At 37.9% G+C, this 17,913-nt stretch overlaps 1 protein-coding gene across 7 annotated transcripts; it reads right to left on the bottom strand.

Annotated features, from left to right (window-relative positions):
* Window positions 1-1,068: 1,068 nt before the first annotated feature.
* LOC111792358 (formin-like protein 20) lies at window positions 1,069-17,637 on the bottom strand. Of its 7 annotated transcripts, none has more exons than XM_023673761.1 (17): window positions 17,000-17,637; window positions 15,182-15,885; window positions 14,884-15,105; window positions 12,010-14,807; window positions 11,748-11,868; window positions 9,255-9,326; window positions 8,029-8,127; window positions 7,815-7,856; window positions 6,357-6,437; window positions 6,207-6,257; window positions 6,026-6,107; window positions 5,295-5,389; window positions 4,421-4,492; window positions 3,907-4,023; window positions 2,729-2,797; window positions 2,562-2,628; window positions 1,069-2,069 (listed from the first exon to the last, which is right to left on the bottom strand). In XM_023673761.1, the coding sequence occupies exons 1-17, from the start codon at window positions 17,070-17,072 to the stop codon at window positions 1,921-1,923; spliced, it is 4,914 nt and encodes a 1,637-aa protein (XP_023529529.1). In that variant the 5' UTR covers window positions 17,073-17,637; the 3' UTR covers window positions 1,069-1,920. The 7 variants fall into 7 exon arrangements, 3 of the variants coding, with proteins under 3 accessions (XP_023529529.1, XP_023529530.1, XP_023529532.1); XM_023673762.1 differs by having other exon boundaries at window positions 1,942-2,069; window positions 2,562-2,623; window positions 17,000-17,072; XR_002814781.1 differs by lacking the exons at window positions 1,069-2,069; window positions 2,562-2,628; window positions 2,729-2,797 and having other exon boundaries at window positions 3,947-4,023; window positions 4,421-5,051; window positions 17,000-17,072.
* Between the last annotated feature and the right edge of the window lie 276 nt (window positions 17,638-17,913).

Below are 17,913 nucleotides of genomic sequence, written 5' to 3'. Positions count from 1 at the left end.
ATTGAAACAGAGACTCTCTTCATAATTTTTACTCTATAGGGACTCTGCAACTCGTGAACTTGCTTGAGCAAACAAAAACAAAACTGCATTCCAATTCCCATTTCTTTCAAGCTGTAAATAGCCTTATCTTTCATGATATTTGAAAGCTTTTATCTATGTGGGTTTGGGTTTTAGTACCTTTGGTTGTGTTACTTGTCTATTTTAATGGAAAAATTTCGTAAAGATTTCAAAACTATGTCTAGAGTAAGGATTCTTTAGAACGTTCAATGAAAATCTACCTTCTTTTGGGAGCCGGCATTGTTGTTGGCACACTACTTTGTATTTAACTCTATACTATTTGTAACAGCTCAAGTTTACCGCTAACAAATTTTCACAGTATGTCTAGCTCTTACCATTTGTAACTGGCTCTTGTACCATTTGTAACTGCCCAAACCCACCACGTTAGCCTCACGATTTTAAAACGTGTCTACTAGGAAGAGGTTTCCACACTCTTATAAAGAATGTTTCATTCTCTTCTCTAATCGATGTGAGACCGTTCTCTTCTCTAATCGGATGTGAGACTTGGTGGTGACATGATAGTGACTAAAACACTTACTTGGATTAAGCTTGAAAGAATGACAGTTTACACTTATCAACTTTTCGTCGAGAAGCAAAATCAACAAATAGAAAGTAGAAATGTTTAGGTGGATGAGCACTAATTAAAGAAACAAAACAAAAGGTGCCATAAAATGGTGAAGACAGCTACTAAGTTAAAGCATCTGTTTGTTCTCAGGACGAGTAGAGTACATCTTACGGCGGCTTTAATAAACCCCTGAAAGAGACGGCTTTAATAAATGCTATGAAATAATTGCATATTTGGCACCACATATCTCCAGCAAGTGCTACGAAAGCCACCAAATTTTTCAAGCACTTGACCCAATTCTTGTTTTGAACCTTTAATCATAAGCTCTAGTGGACAATGCTTGTCTCAAAGATTCCGCTAAGGACAACAATCAAGGAATAATGCAAGTCACACCATGCATGTGGACTTAAGTTTTTCCCAATATGGTAATGCAGGGAGCCAAATCAGGACAACAAATGGATGATTTTCATGAATGACTTTTAACTTATGTTACAACTTTGAAGAGAAACGACAGATTTCAAACGTGGCCTATATTTTCAATTTATGTTACAACTACAGTGGGGAAAACCCGTCTTCTAATTACCCTCTATGAATCTGCGCTATACAACATCGTCTACTACGACGGGTTTGAGTAAAAATAAAAAAAAAAATCTACGAATGAGAAACTATTTTCATGTTACATCAAACAAAAGAAAAATTTTACATTCTAGAGTATGGAATGGTTAGAGAGGCTCTGTACACGGTTTCGTGGAACGGCTGGACTGACTTCAAGGATGCAATTCCGACGCATTTGTTCTCTGCCCAAAAAATTTATGCCAAATGCATTGTCAAATCCGAAACCAAATCACCTACTTTAATCAAAAGATTCATCTAGGACTGAAAATACTCTTCTGAGTCTGAAAAATACTGCTGGAGGAGCCAACCCATAATTCAGGATTGCAGCTACCAGCACAGAGGACACCTTTGCTTCGCGAAGATAGTCAGCACCCAATATATCTTCCATGATTGACCAAGATCAGTTGAGTTGGGGCGTGGTTTTGTTGATTCAAGCAGCAGCCGGTCAAATATGCACAAATAAACAATTTGGCCAACTCAAGTTCTGCAGGCATCGATAAACATCCCATTTAGTTCATATCCGAGTCAATCTGAGGTTTTAGCACTGCAGAAAAAATCTCAATTGGACGTGTTTCGGAGCTGGTCACACGGCATGTTTCCCTTTGGCTGCAAGGTGACAACCGAGTCGTCGATGTAGGACGAGTGCTCAATCTCCCATGCTAAGGAGAACTCAAGTATATCACCTATTTCACGCTCTTCGTAAGGCTAATTCCTTTGGCATTCTCCATTTCAGCATCCTTATCGGATTTTTTCTTATCCAATTCAGCCTGTTTGCAGTTCTCTTCGTGGGCTTTCCGAAATAATCTCATGAAGTTCAACAATGTCACTATAACTGCAGCCCAATTGGTGTAGAATTAGCCATGTAAATATCAGAGTAAGAATAAAAAGAATCAACATCAATCCCTCGAGCATTACATAATTGTACGATCCAAAGAGTTTGAAGTTGATAACAAGGACATGCAAGTACCCTGAATAACAATGTTATCACAAACTCAAGGTCATGATTCTACATCTCTCCATCCAACCATTTTCATGAAAACAAGATACGGAGGGAATGGGAAAACTACAAAAAACTTTGGATAACAAAACAAAGTCCAGTTTACATAATTTCCCAGCCAAACAATATTAAACACAAAGTGACCCAGCTTCTCAAGAGAGGAAAGAAATTGAATATTCATCAAGCACACATGATAATAATGATTAGGTGCAGAATTATCAACGAGAAAACAGAAACTTGGAAGAACAGAGAGTAACTCGATTCAAATATTTTCATATCAACATGTAGTGAGAAAATAGAAGTGCAACCATAAGGAACATAGCGTACCCTGCTCAAATGGACAACGAGCCGGGTCCTCACCAAAATATAATGCAAGTGCGTCTGCATTTCTACCCTGTCCACCAAAGGACAGAATGAAAAATAAGATGAGATTGCTTCCTTTACCTGCCATCATTTAATAATACTCAAAATGGTAGTTCGATCTAGAAAATTACCACAACAGAGTACAGATTTGTCACCGACGCCGCCTCTGTCTCAGCAGTAGCAATGAATTCTTTCAACGTCTAATTTTAGGACAAAAAAGTAGAGAAAAACAAGGTTGTCAGGGTTCCAAATAAAATTTTTATTCAAAATAAAGAAACTATTGTTTTTGTCTTGAGCAGTTTGACAAGACCAAAAAATGATTAAGAAAATGCACGATTACATAACAAATTTTATTGGTTAAGATATCAAATTTTAGCATGACATTGGTTTTTCTTATTTAAGATATTCACGTCATAGATTGGTGAAGTATGGTTCGGATCTAATCAAAAGGTCTGCTTGAGGAGTTTTTCGAATTGAAAGTTTGTGGGTAAAAAGTGAGATGTTGATCGTTGTGAATCCAATTCTCTCTGTGATACTTCAAACTCAGTGGAGATTGCAAATAATTGGTTTTCTGTCTCAGCAATAGCAATAAATTCTTTGAGCGTCTAGTTTTAGGACAATATAGTACAGAAAGAAAAACAAGGGCTGTCAAGAAGCCAAATAAAATTTCACAACTATTCAAAGTGAAGAAACTATTGTTTTTGTATTGAGCAGTTGAACAAGACCAAAAATGAAGCAAAAAAGCGCATGATAACATGACAAGATTTTTATTGGTTGAGATATCAAGTTTTACCATGACATTGGTTTTTTCTATTTAAGACATTCACGTCATAGGTCGCTATAGTATGGTCCGGATCTGCATCAAAAGGTTTTCCGAATTGGAGGTTTGTGGGTAAAAAGTGAGATGTTGATCATTGTGAATCCAATTCTTTTTACTGATATACTTCAAATTCAGTGGAGATTGCAAATAATTGGTCTTTTTCCCGACTATTTTATAACTTATACAAATAACTAGATAGTCCAAATACATGATTGCCAGGTTCAATTTCACAGTCTAAAGTGTGATTAAACAAATTACTGAAGTGAAGTTTTTATGTATGATTAATTCTTTCATGGGGCAAATGAAAACATGATTTTACTGGAATTATCCTTTTAAAGTAAATCAATATAGGGCAAATGCATGTTACTAGAAAATACTCCAGAGACATATGACTGCCATTCAAAGAAAATAGAATCAAGTTAGAATCACTATGGAAGAATAAAAAGTGCAGAAAAGTTCTTGGGAAAAACATAGGAAAGGCAGATGTACCTTTCGAAAAATTTCGGAGACTGGGCCATCATTTTCAGAAGCAACAAATTCCTGCCTGACCTTTTCTAACCCCTTAATTATAGCTTGCATTTCTTCCGCTAAAGACTTCAATTGTATCTTACAGAGAGGAAAATATGATGTTAACAAAAACCAAGGACCAATGATGTAATACTATTTAAACAATCTTTCGTATGCTTGGATGGAAGGGAAAAGAAAATACATCAGAAACAAAGAGAAGAAAATTCCTTAGGAGCAAAGGAAAAGAAAAATTCTTCAGAAACAATGAGGTAGGAGGAAGACTGGGAGGCCATTACTGATAACGCTTCTTTGTGGGATTTCTCTAAGGTTTGAGTTCTACTAGTATTACCTAAATTGAATGCAATTTGAAAATTTCTTGGAATGGTTTGAATATTACATTATCCTTGTGAATTTTTCTATTTCTTATAAATATATATATGTAAGGATATCCATAACAAAAACCAACAGAGTACTGGAGAAAAACAAAGATCTGTACCTTGGTTGCTGCCTCTAGGCTACCCAGGTCCAAATGAAATTTAAGAAGAGCTGGTGTCTTCGAAGCAAGGACCTAACAAATTTGAGATTGCAATCCAACCTTTAGCTGAAGTATAGTAGGGTTCATCTCCTTCCAGAGATGCAACAAACTGGTAAAAGATCTAGGAACGTAGTACTCAAACCATGAAATCTGATTCTCATTCATCTCTTTACATCGGAACAGCATGCATGATGACCAGAGGCCCTCTAGAGCAATATACTAAAACTTTTTCAGACGTCTTGATAGCTTCATGCTTTTAGGTATCATTTTCCTTAACCCAATGTGTTTCATCAAAAGAAGTCTATCTATTGCCTTCCCTTTAAGACTACCACTCATCACGTTTTAACATTTTTGGTTTATTGAGCTCATTTACGCTCTAATATGTCAACATAAATGGCAGTTCGTATGCAGATTTTCATCTCCTATCACTACTCGAGCAGGCACATTTGAAAAATCTCTTTGAAGGATCTTTTGGGGGGCTAGGGGTATGGGTCTCTTGTCCTTCGGGCCTACATCTTCGACAAGGGTTGAACAGTTCTCACTTTTTTGTGGTTCTTCCTCTCCTCTTCGCCTGCAATTTATACTTATCTTCCTATTAATGGAAGTATCGCGAGGGAAAAAAGTACAGCTTGTTAATTTGACCAGCTTCAGTGCTTATACAGACATTTCTCACTATGAACAGGGAACAAGCTAGATATGCATCACTAATATATCTACATATTATGTAATATGTGAAAGTATAATCCACGCATAACTCCTCTAATTAACCATGAAGTGAATTGCACAAATAGCCAATTAGCGCATATTTAAGTAAAGGTATAATCAGAAGGAAAACCTTGCAAAGATAATGCATGAGCGTCATCTTATTATTAGAAGCACGAGTATCAGCAAGCTTTAAAAGACTGTCCAACTTGAAGCCAACTGCAGAACCTGTAAGCTCATATTTTTATAGGTTTTTTAATTAAAAAAACAAGAAATGAATGAACAAAGTACAAGACGTCCAATATATAAAACCCTTCAAAATTGCCATGAAGTTTTGGGGAGATGAATGATGAGACAGTATCATGCAAGCGTTCAACCAGAGTAGGATGAGCTACTGAAATTAGCCATTCATTGAACAGGTCATGAGTTTAATTTAAGTAAGAAGGAAGTATACTTGCATATACCACCACCGAGCAGCAGCAAGATTAAAAATAGTGTTTCTTTTTCAATACTTTGATTGTTTTATGTTCCTTAGAAACAAAGATAAGTCATTCCTATGCGATGGATCAGGAAATAGACCAATCATCAACCAATAAATGCACAAATCATAATGGCAATATAAGTGATACAATATTTTAGAACCTTTAGTCAATGTCCCACGAGACTATAAAACTTAAGTTTTTCCTGATCAAATAATAATTTCACACCACAGAGGATTTCTCATAAAGTATTGGCATTTATATTGAATTTACGCTCCTATTTCCATTCCTTCCAACCTAGGTTTCAAAATAGATGAAAATAGCTAAAGATGACTTTTCCATATGAACAGCACATTCCAATTACCCCAAGTAATCAAGACCTTACCCCTCGCCGTTCCTTGATTCAGTGTATTCCCCAGATAAAGAATTTTCTTCATAATCTCCTTCAGTTTGGCAGAATTCCTAACCTACAAAGTAGTAATAGTTAATTTTAGAAGGGTTAAAGCACGAAAGGTTGAAGTGCCAGACCAAAACTACGGCAAGATTTTATTCTCAGCAGTAACAACCTCATGACAAGCCGAGTTGACAGTATTCAAACTCTTCTTAAATTCTGATAACTGCAGATGGAAACCAAAGATGCCAGGTAAAAGATGTAATTCAATAATCTAGAAATAATGAAACAACAAAATTAGTTAAAATTGATGATACCACCAAACCTGAGAGCCGAACTGAATCTTAAAAGAAAACACTTTCATCTTTGACTCTACCCGAGGCACTTTCATCAGCTCCAAAAAATACTGATACACAACATAAATCAAAATAAATAAATTGCTTCGAACAATGATAATCAGACATTGAATAAGTTAAATCCTAACAAAGTAAATAAATAGATTTTAACCATGATAATCAGATAAAGCAATAAGTTAGATGTTAGACAACGAAAGAAATTTCAGAATATGATTTCTCACTGACACTGAATGGCAAACCAATATCTTATGATCTACGAGATTTAAGCAAGAAGGCAGTGTGAGCTATTCAAATCAATCGTAGAAGCTTTAACAAATAATCTTAAAACAGAAGTCGAGACTGAAATTTAAAACTTCACCAAACTTATAAAAAAAATTAAAAGGAAAAGAGAGAGAGAGAGTGCAACATATACCCCCCACATAGGGGTGTTCCTTTTCCCTCAGGAACGGCCTGTGGGAATTGAGTGGAGGGAAAATATTCCCCAGGAGCTAAATGGGAATGGGAACGGGTTAGTTTGCCTCTTTTGATTATATATTTATACATACATATTCTGAAGTTTTATTGTTTAATGACTTCGTTAATTTGATAGGTTTGAACTATGTAAGTGAACATTTGAACAACATGCATGGATAATTGGATAATTTGATATGGAATATAATTTTGATTCTATTAGAATGTTTAAGAATTTTCTCTTTAATAGAAATTTCCTGTGGAGAAACATTTAAAAGGAAGAATTTTATGGAGAATTAACTATTTAATTGGGAAAGAAAAAATCCAAAACATTTCATTTAATTTAATTGAAATTTAAAAAAAAAAAAATTAAAAAATTAAGAAACACTAAACAAGAAATAATGCTCCACAACGAACCCAACCCCTGCAATTCCTAGCTAGAAATTTCTATCAAATCCCAGCAGAGTTTAACGGAAAATTTTGTTGGGACATAGAGAAAACTATCATGTCCTTGTCCCATGAACATCCTTAACCCCACATGAGACAGGTGAAAATTTTATTTATTTATTTTCTTTAAGAGACATCTAATATATTATAAACAAAAACTGGAAAGACGGCCAAAAGGCCAGGGGCCCTCCCCCGCCCAAGGAAACCACTTACATTTTTTACATTTGTTTTCCTGATTTTACATTTGTTAAACAATAAGGTCAAATTATTATGTAAAATAAATGGCTCCCAAGTATCAAAAGTCTTTAACTACAAAAGATGCTTTTGCATTTTTTACCCTACTAGATGACATGAATTATTTGACAAGCAGTGGTCAATCATATTGAACACTTCACGAAATCAATACCAGGAAAATGCAACAGCAAGTTAATATTTTTAGGTGTCACCATTACATGGAAACGTTTAGTCCAACAGATTTCACGGCTGTATCAAGTAATTTATCATCATGTTCAACAAAGCAAACAGAATACCTGTTCACACTTTCCAAGGTTATCCTTATCACCAGTGTATCCCTAGATAGAAAACAATAAATTTGTCAAAAGAAATAATAAAAAGACGAAGAAAATTAAGAGTACAGGATATGTCACTACAGAATAATTAGTATTCTGAGAAACTATGAAAAAATGCTCATAGTCAAGTTTAATTCTTCCATCAGCCTCTAATTTCAAATATTAAGAAGTTCACCTTAAGAAGTTCCATCTCCTCCTTCGTAGGACAAAACTTTATGAGATTTTCCACCTGATCAACGTCTAATACTGATTCGTCCATTGCTAGCACTGCAGCCTGAGATATCATACATTAAAAGCTAAACTTTTCATCAATTACGATCACCATTATCAAAAAAATAAAAAATAAAAAATAAAAATAAATAAATAAATAAAATTACATGACTAACGCCAAAAACAAGTATTTGTAAAATTAAAAAAGAAAGTGTATTTATCAACTCAATATCTCCAACTTAGCACTATCCTTCTCAGAACATCTGTTCACAAGGGCAAGATTAAAACTTAATATTATGTGTGCGCTCAACCTAGTAATCTTACAGTTTTTCAGATTCAAAATTTTCATTTTGTTAAATTTCATATTAGAACAGTAATACATTCTTATTGTGATATATTTCAAACTTCCAGTTGTCAAGTGACGGTGATACATTGTCTTGAGCAGTCTATTCGGGCTTAATTAAGAAATGGTATTTGTAACAGTTATAATGAGGACAGGTGTTTTTCAGGCAAGGAACGTTGATCATCCTAGCGTGTTCAAGTTTCGAACTCGAAGTTCGCAAAATACCTTTTATAGCTTGCAATAGAGTTGCTGCTCGTTTCTAGCCTTAGAAGGCAAAGTGGCAATGAAAGATGTGATGGTATGAGATAGAAATAGCTTTTGTAGGTCAGTCAATTTTTATCCCCTAAACTATGATCAGTTCAGTCTCCAATTGTTGCAGGGTGCAGATAGTTTGGCCATTTGGTCAAGTAAGAGCCCAGGAATTGGAATCAGCTGAAACAAGCGGAATATTTAAGGATCATATGAATGCCACCATCTCTCCTACTACCCAGGATTTGAATTATCAGCTAACATATTGTACGACTACAAGCCCAATAGAACTTAAGCTTGCTCCTAGAAAATTTGACAAAATTATCTAATATTGTTTGTAAAAGGTCAATGTGTGACATGAAAAACAATTATGAAAAAAGTCGAAATAATTTCTACATGTGCTAGACTCATGAAAAGTGAAAAGAAACATTAGTCATCATGTTTATAGAACGAAATTAAGGTATTAAGCATGTACAATATTCAACGCCTTTGTGTAGATGGTTTCAAACATACCATGAAAACCTAGTAACAAGAGTAAAGGATGGTTTCAGTTGATGCATAGGTGTGTTAAAAATAAAAAGTTGGTCCGATCATCTTACCATCATATCAGGAAGTGGCATCTTTACTTTGGTGAGCATAATTTCAGTGTTGTTAGCTCTTCTGAGGTCAATCTACAAAAAATATAAATGTATTCAAAATTTTAATTTCAACCCCCAGACAAAAAATATCTAGCAGTATAAGAGTTCAACCACCAACGGTGAGAAATATGATTCAGCAGATATTAAGTCTATTAACGTTATTTCTTTCCAGTGATCCATGTAGGCATCCATCGTAAATAAGTAAACCTTTTCCAAGTCCATTTCTATCAATGAGGACGGGATTGTTATGTTGACATCTGTGAACAAAAAGTCCATTATGAAAAAAGTAGATGAATTTGGATGAAATAGTGATCCACCAACTATACAATGTAAACTAACAGCAAGTAAAATGGGAGAAAGCTCATTCACTAAATACTGTATAATATAACCCCAAACATATGGGACCCTTCTCCTAAAAAAGTGTTAAAACACAATAAAGACACTATACTAAGTGACAAAACCTATAACCATGGTATTTAAAATTCAACTAATAAATTCCCCTTATGCTGGAGTATATATGTTAATCATGCCACAAATTACGACAAGAAATTCAATTCATGCTTTATTTAGAGACTTGGTAGCAACATCTTAACCTATTTTTTCAGTTTCATATATCTTGTGGTTTAACATAATGACAATAAACATGATTCGCTCATGAAATATCATATTGGAGGCAATTAGAAAAAAACCTCACTTATCACTCTGTAGTTTGACTAAATTGTGATATTGAAATCTAACCCAGTCTAAAGTTAGTGTATCAACATAACTTCACACACAAATTGTGTTGTAGCTCTTTATTCTGATTTTGTAACTTCACACACAAATTGTGTCATAGCTCTTTATTCTGATTTTGTAACTTCACACACAAATTGTGTCATAGCTCTTTATTCTGATTTTGCACCCACACGTGAGAGAACATTTTACTTCTTACTTTTTTCTACTATACTAAATTACCCTAAACAAAAATTCAATACAAAGTTGACCTACGAACGATACCCAATCAACATCTAAGGAGCAATAACATGAACTTTAAGATTCCATGTCAAGATCTAGCTTTCAAGCTGGAATTTGTGATATCTTGTATTGACATAATGTTATTTGAATAAGCAACTTCTGGACGAGATAGTTTGGCTTTCCAGAATTCCTCAATATCCAAAAATAAATTGTCCTCTTTTGTGAACTACATTAAGCTTAATTGGAGTGCTCTAAACTTCCTTGTACTAAAAGAATCCCTTTCCCACTCCTACCACCTCTATGGCCAAATATAACCCAAAAAAAAGGAAAACTAATTCAACATCCAAAGTCCTTTGAATGAGATTAACTATGATATATAGGACCCCTAAAAGCTTAAGCATAGCTCTAGTAATAACAATAGTAATAAGAATGCCATCCGCATATACAACCAACAGAAGAACTCTAAACACTTTATAAAAGACATAACGATCTTATGTTCTTTTTTTCAACCCAAAGTTCTCAATTCAAAACATACAAGGACTGGCAAAAATGGCACACTTTTCAAAGTGGGAGAGCTCTTCTTGAAAAGGGCGGTCCAACACACCAAAGTGGTAAATCAAATTGTAGATCTTAGTCTTATTTGAAAGAAAAAACCAAACAACCCAAGAAATCCTATGCAACTCTATGCTTTGAGACTATGCAATCTAACATCGTACAAGAGTTTTGAGAGAGAATTTGTGTAAATTGTATTGGCTAAAGACTCATATAACCATGATCTTAACAATAATACACAGCTAACTTATTCACTGAGTCAATGAAACATAAAAAAAAGAAATTAATGCTTGTTTTTTTCTCGTTATACAGCACATCCAATAGAACACACGGCAGCTTCTGAAAAGTATGTTAATAAAAAAAAAACCTCTATCCCAAACTAAATTACAATTTTTGAATGCCATTCAAAGAATATATTAGAACATAATAAAACAAATTTCATTAAGGAATGCAGAATCTGAAAAGAAACCTTCAAAAAATTGATGTTACAATTGCTTAAATCTGATACTAGAAAATTTCACAGGTCACTGTATTTCTTAAGGTCATTCAGCGTTTGGAGGTTCCAAGTACTACTTAATTAGCAAAAATCACGCTGTTCTCCAAAAATCACGCATTCGACAAAGTGGTGATTTTCTAAACTCAATGAATTTTCTGATACTTTGAAATATGAGGAGGTATAGGAACTGAAGCTCGTCATACTAAATTTTGAACTACTATTTCAATTTGGTTTGAGTTAACTTTTCTACTGATTTACGTGGTACAACTCTTTAAGTTGCACCTATACCAAGCACCAATGTAAAACTCTCCCACTCCAAGTGGGAATTGCATCAGGTTTTCAAATGATTCAAAATCAATAATAATTGACAGATGAGATTATAGACATGTTAATCCTGTAGTTTCCGTCATCAAAATGTAAATTCCAACAACGTACTTTAACTATAAAATTACCAGATGAACTTTGTCAGTTTTGGATCCAGCAGACTTCCTTCGAGATTTGCCTCCATCAGCAGGTTTGGGAACAGTTGCAGAAAAGAGAGTCTCTATCTCGGTCACATCAAACTCTGATGCACTGAGGAGAGGGAGGAAAAGGAAGCACCAATAAGAAGCAAACAGCATAAAATCATTAAAAGTACTGAGAAATATCCTCTTGGAAGACTGGATTAATTTCAATTCAAATCGGCAAGATACATAAAAAGAGAATTCAAAATACATTTGAGTCTCGCCATATCTCTGTAGTTCTTCCCATAAGCTCCCTTGCAGAGCTCTTGTAACCTTGCTCCAATGTAGAGGCTTCAAGGAGGACCTTCGAGGTGCAGTAGTAGCTGAGCGTGTTAGCCCACGCCCCCTTCCAGCAGACAAACCTCTTGGGTCAGGAGGTGCAACAGCTCCTCCTTTTGAACCTAGTGGTGGAGGTGGAGGAGGTCCACCACCTGGAGGTCCAGGTGGGGCTGGAGCATGACCACCTGGAGGAGGAGGGGGTGCAGGAGCTCCACCGCCCCCAGGTGGTGGAGGGGGTGGGGGAGCCCCACCACCCCCAGGTGGTGGAGGAGGTGGGGGAGCCCCACCACCCCAGGGTGGCGGAGGGGGTGCGGGAGCTCCACCACCCCAGGGTGGCGGAGGGGGTGCGGGAGCTCCACCACCCCAGGGTGGCGGAGGGGGTACGGGGACTCCACCACCCCCGGGTGGCGGAGGTGGTGGAGGGGCTCCACCATCCCCGGCTGAGGGTGGCGGTGGGGGTGGAGGGGTAGGTGGTGGAGGATTCCCATGCATTGGTGGAGGTGGCGAGGGTGGTGGCGGAGTACCATGCATTGGTGGAGGTGGCGAGGGTGGTGGAGGATTCCCATGCATTGGTGGAGGTGGCGGGGGTGGTGGAGGAGCACCATGCATTGGTGGAGGTGGCAGGGGTGGTGGAGGATTCCCGTGCATTGGTGGAGGTGGAGGTGGAGGTGGAGGAGGATTCCCAAGCATTGGTGGCGGTGGCGATGGTAGAGGAGCCACATGCATTAGTGGAGGTGGGGGTGGTGGAGAAGCCCCACGTATGGGAGGCGGTGGAGTTGCATTCATTGGTGGAGGAGACCCATGCATTGGAGGCGATGGAGGAGGTGTTGGAGGTCTCCTCTGCATTTGCATGGGAGGGATCAAAGGAGGGGGTGCTCCAAACATTGGAAGGGGTGGAGGAGGAGGTGCTCCATAAATTGAAGGTGGTGGGGGAGGAGGTGGTGAGGGAGGCTGTGGTGCTCCATGTAATAAAGGTAGTGTTGGAGATACACCATGCGTGGGTGGGGGTGGAGTTCCTTCCCCTGGAGATGGTGAAGGAAGTGCCCCTTGCATTGATGGGGGTGGGGGTGCACTATGAACTGAAGTAATAGGTGGGGGTGTTTTACCACCACATATTGGAGCAGGCAGGTGTGGTGAAGATGGTGGAGCAAGTAGTTCATGTATCCTAGAAAGAGGGGGAGGTGGGGGTGATGATAGCAAAATACCTTTATATGCCAATGAAAGAAATGCTGAAGGAGGAGATACAACAGGTACACGAGGAATACTTGCAATATTCTTTAATGTAGATGGCATGGCCAGAGAGTGAGGTCGAGGTCGAGATGGGGGTGCAGGTGGAGGAGGTACAGAACCAGCCACCTTTACACTAGAAACAGAAGAATATCTTTGCTCCCATGATGACTGTGTAGAAGAAATGGGCAAAAGCATCTCACTGTTCTGCCTACTGAATGGAGGAGGGGGAGGGAGAGGGGGAGTCGCTGCCTTTGATGAGTTAGCAATGGGTGGTGGTGCTAAAGACACAGAAAGTGGTGGAACAGAGTATGTCGACTCCATATGGTGCAAGGATGGGGGTGGTGGAGGAGGTGGAGGAGGTATTGCATTTGCCCTGGGGAGTGATGGTAAATGTGGAGATGGAGGTTTTGTGGGAAGGGGAGGAGGTGTTACTTCAAGTTGTGAATCACTTTGTGATGGTTTTGGAGTTTCAGAGGAAGAATCTGCTTCCTCAATTGACTCAACTGGAGATGGTGCGCCATGCATGAGTTCCCCAGGTGCAGAGTGTGAAGACCTTACAGAATCCACTTTTTGATCTTTTCGTTCACTAAATAAATATGTAGAAACCAGAGAATCAAGGGTGGCAGCACCCTTTGTTTTGGAATTTGCACTTGTATCCTTTGATGGTGCAATACTGGCCAAAGCAGCTGGGGCACTGTTATATCTTGAAGGAGGATAGGATACATGCATAGAGTTCATATAAGAGCCTTTGTTAGGAGGAATCCACCTAGAAGCTGCATTCGGCTTTGCTTGTTTTGCAGAAAAACCTTGAGTCTCTTGTTGTTTGACTTTCTGTTTGGCTGAAACCATATCAGTGGTAGGTTTTCCACTTGGAATAGGCTGTTTCTTGGGGATTGGTGTTTGCAATTTTTCAGATTTTTGTCTAGAACCATCAGCACTCAGCTTTTTCTGAAGAACCTTGTTTTCCAATTTCGCAGGTGCAGCATCTCTTCCATCATCCTTTTCTTCATTATCTTCAACTTTTCCATATGCGGCATCTACCAACCCCTGGGCTTTCACATGAGTCAAGACATTAGCAGCAGCAACCAGGAAGGAATTTGAATTCATATCCCCATCATCCACAGCAATGTCCTTAACAGCATTAAGGTCGGAATATATATTTTCATCCAGCTTGTACTTCACATCATCCACAGCAATGTCCTTCACTGCATCAAAATCTGATTTCTTCACATGCTTGAGATTTCCATCATCAGTAGCACAATCTTGGAATGCAGGCGGATCAAAGTCCTCCTTCCAATCTGCTTTACGGTCTGCACGATTGATCAATTGAGGATGATAGGATCCCTTTGCTTCCTGCCCATCCATTGCATTACTGAAAATCTCTTCAACCTCAAAAAATTCTTCAGGAGAAGCAACTCCAGCTTCATATTCATCTTCATCATCAAAGGTTGTGGTAAGATTGGGGACAACGACATCAGCATCAGCACCCAAAAAGAGTGCCTGACATAAATGCAATCTCGTATTAACTTTTATAACTTCACAAAAGCGCATTCACAAAAGAAGCCCAACAACTTACCTCAACTCTGAAGTCCTTAGGGAGCTGGTCCCTTGCATCCCATAAAACATCAACTTCATCACGGTTCAGCATTATAATATTTGATCTAACAAATGTTGTGTGAAACATAACTCTAAACATCATCTTCTCGTGTACTAGATCTTCATCCAAATGGATGCATTCAACAACTACGTCCCCTTGAATATGGCAATTAATATCAACTTTCACCAGCATACACTCTTCCTGTGGTAACAATTAATAAGAAAACTTAAATGTTGGTTAATTTCAGCTTTCAGATTTTGTGTTGCTGAGTCATTACCTGTTGGTAGTTTCGGATATGTTTTCTGTTGATAGATGTTGAAAATAAAAGCTTTGAAGTTCTATTGGCCGGTATTGAGGGGTCTTGACCATAGACACGCACAAGAGGCCTACACCCTTTTCCCCCGTCAAAAAGAGGTAGAACTCTAAGTATTAAACAATCCAAAACTAGGGGTGTATCTGCTGGAGGCCAATCAGAACCTAAGTTTCTCCTGGAAATGTATTGAAGATATCTCAGCTGGGAAGGCTGAGGGTTTAAAGGAGATAAGAGATGGAGAAGTTCCTTAGGAGCTTGCTTGTAGACCATTTCAAGAGTCTTCTGCTCCCCACTGTACTGTTTTCTGTACAACAGAAGACCAGCTAGCATGAATGCAAGAACAGGCCATCCTCCCCTTTCACAATGCATCAATAACACATTCTGTTGACCCTGCAGCGACAACCAGCTTTCACTTGATCGAAGGAAGTGGTGAACCATCTCCAATGGCAATAAAGGACATCCCTCATATTGCCGAGGATAGTCCATAACTGTCATGTCATACTGACTCAGTACATCAGAAACTTGACTTCGCTTACCACCTTCTGTAAAGTTGAAAACCATGAAAGACGCATCAGGAAAGTGGCTCTGTAACTGTGCTACAATGCCATCCAAGTAGACCTTATATTCTTCTTCTTCCAACACTTCCGTGGAGAAGCAACAATCGAACACTGAAAACAAATAATAAGCATAACATGTTACCATGTGCCACTGTTAAAAACCATCTCACAAGTTGCTATCAAAATATCCATATTGATAGGTAGCCAAAAGAGAATATCTGATTGCAACCCAAAGCCATCACCATAACTCAATTACAGAGTGGTGTAACGCCACCACTCTGCAAATTGGTACAAAAAGGCATTCCCATATAACAGTTATTCAACTAGGTTCTCGTGGGCATGAATTTGACGGTCAGATAAATAGAAGAACGGGACAATTGGACCACAAAACAGTAAGCAGCTCTCTTCGAGAGAAAAGAAATAAGTTCACAGAGCAGCAAAACTAGCCTCTTGTTCATAACAATGCCATTACTAAACTAATGGAACAAGCATTGATACAGATGAAGAACTCATAAACAGATTGAGCCTTGAACCTTCTCAGGTCACGTACAAAGCCCCCTATGATAAACGAAACTACAAATATAGGAACAACATAATAGAATATTATGTAGTTGTCATTGTTCAAATCTGTAAAAGCAAAATGTCGACCACCTCAAGAAGTGGGCCTTTCTTTCAACTCATGTCCCAAAAGTATTAATATCGTGACTGTACATTTCTCTAGCACCATGCATCATTTAGTTGAAGTCTGGAATCGTCCTTTTTTTATTGGTATATATCAATGTAGATTCTTACTCCTCTAATTAGAGTATTTGATATGACCAGACAGGCAACCGCGTTAAGAGCGATGAAAAAGCGTGTCAACGGGGATAGGAGGCTGTTTCCGTCACATTCCACAGCCCAGGTCGAGGAGAAATAGAAGTACGGGGCAAAAATAAAATCCCGAAGAAATTAAGTACATCCGATAGTCTGCATCAGAACTATTGCGTTACGAAGCAGCTAAACCTAAACTTCAAGGGTTTATTACAGCATTGTCCCAATTGGCCATTATCATCGAGAATTGAGCTTGCATAAAGCTAGAAAAAATAAGCAATCGCCTAACTACGCACGTAAACAAATGACGCCAGGAGTTAACATTCTTCAATAGCTTAGCATTGGGGGGAAGCTGCATAAAATGAAAAACAACACGAAATCTCGATGGGAAAAAGAAAATTGTAAGGAAGCGTACCATAGACTCTCTCGGATATCTCAAGAAGCCGATCCGGCGGCTTCCTGTAAAAGAACCTTCTGAACAGCGCCATCGGATGGCGCTGTTTCTTCCTCGATCGGATCCAAACCCGTTGCTGAATAAAACACTAACCAGATCAATATTGACCAGCGAAACAGAGCAGATCTTAGAATTAAAAGGTCGGATCACAGCCAAAACCTCCGGAATTCAACCCAAAATTCACCAATTCAAATGCAGAGCGAGATTTAGCGAGCAAAAAAAACAAAATCCCGACTACTTTCCGCCAATTAAACCCCAGGCAAGGGGGGAAAATCTTCAAAGAGGGGGAAAAATCTTCAAAGAGGGGGAAAATAACAAAAACAATCAAAAGATAGTCTAGGAAAAAAATGTAAAAATAAAAATGAGGAGCTGATGAATCAGAAATGCGAATCAAAAGAGTAGAAAGAAGTGACAGTGGGGCAGAGAGATTGAAGGGAGGGAAGGAGGAAGAACACAAATTGGCGAGAGAGAAAGAAACGGAATTGGAATTGGAAAGAACTTAGAATTATGAATTTCATCAGAAAGGCTTATCGTGACATGGGAGGGGGAAATATAGCAGAGTGGATAAAATGGAAACATACTTCTTTCTCCTCTTCCTTACACATCAAACCCGCCAACGTACAAATTTTGCTTTTCGCGCTACCACTTCTCCCATCTCTTTGCCCTACGTGGCTCCCACGTGGCTCCCACGTGGCACTTTTATATCATTTCTTTTTTATTAAAAAAAAAAAAAAAAAAAAAAAAAAANTTTTATTTTTTAATTTCACAACTTCAAAATTAGATTAATTAAACTTTTAAATTATAAAAATATCTTAATCAATTTTTACGTATTTTTAATTTTAAAAAAATAATAATAATAATTAAATTTTATTTTA

The sequence above is a fragment of the Cucurbita pepo genome, chromosome LG04 (assembly GCF_002806865.2).
Source record: "Cucurbita pepo subsp. pepo cultivar mu-cu-16 chromosome LG04, ASM280686v2, whole genome shotgun sequence".
Lineage (NCBI taxonomy): Eukaryota > Viridiplantae > Streptophyta > Magnoliopsida > Cucurbitales > Cucurbitaceae > Cucurbita > Cucurbita pepo.
The sequence above is the reverse complement of the archived record's forward strand: the minus strand, read 5'-3'. Positions and strand labels throughout refer to the sequence as shown.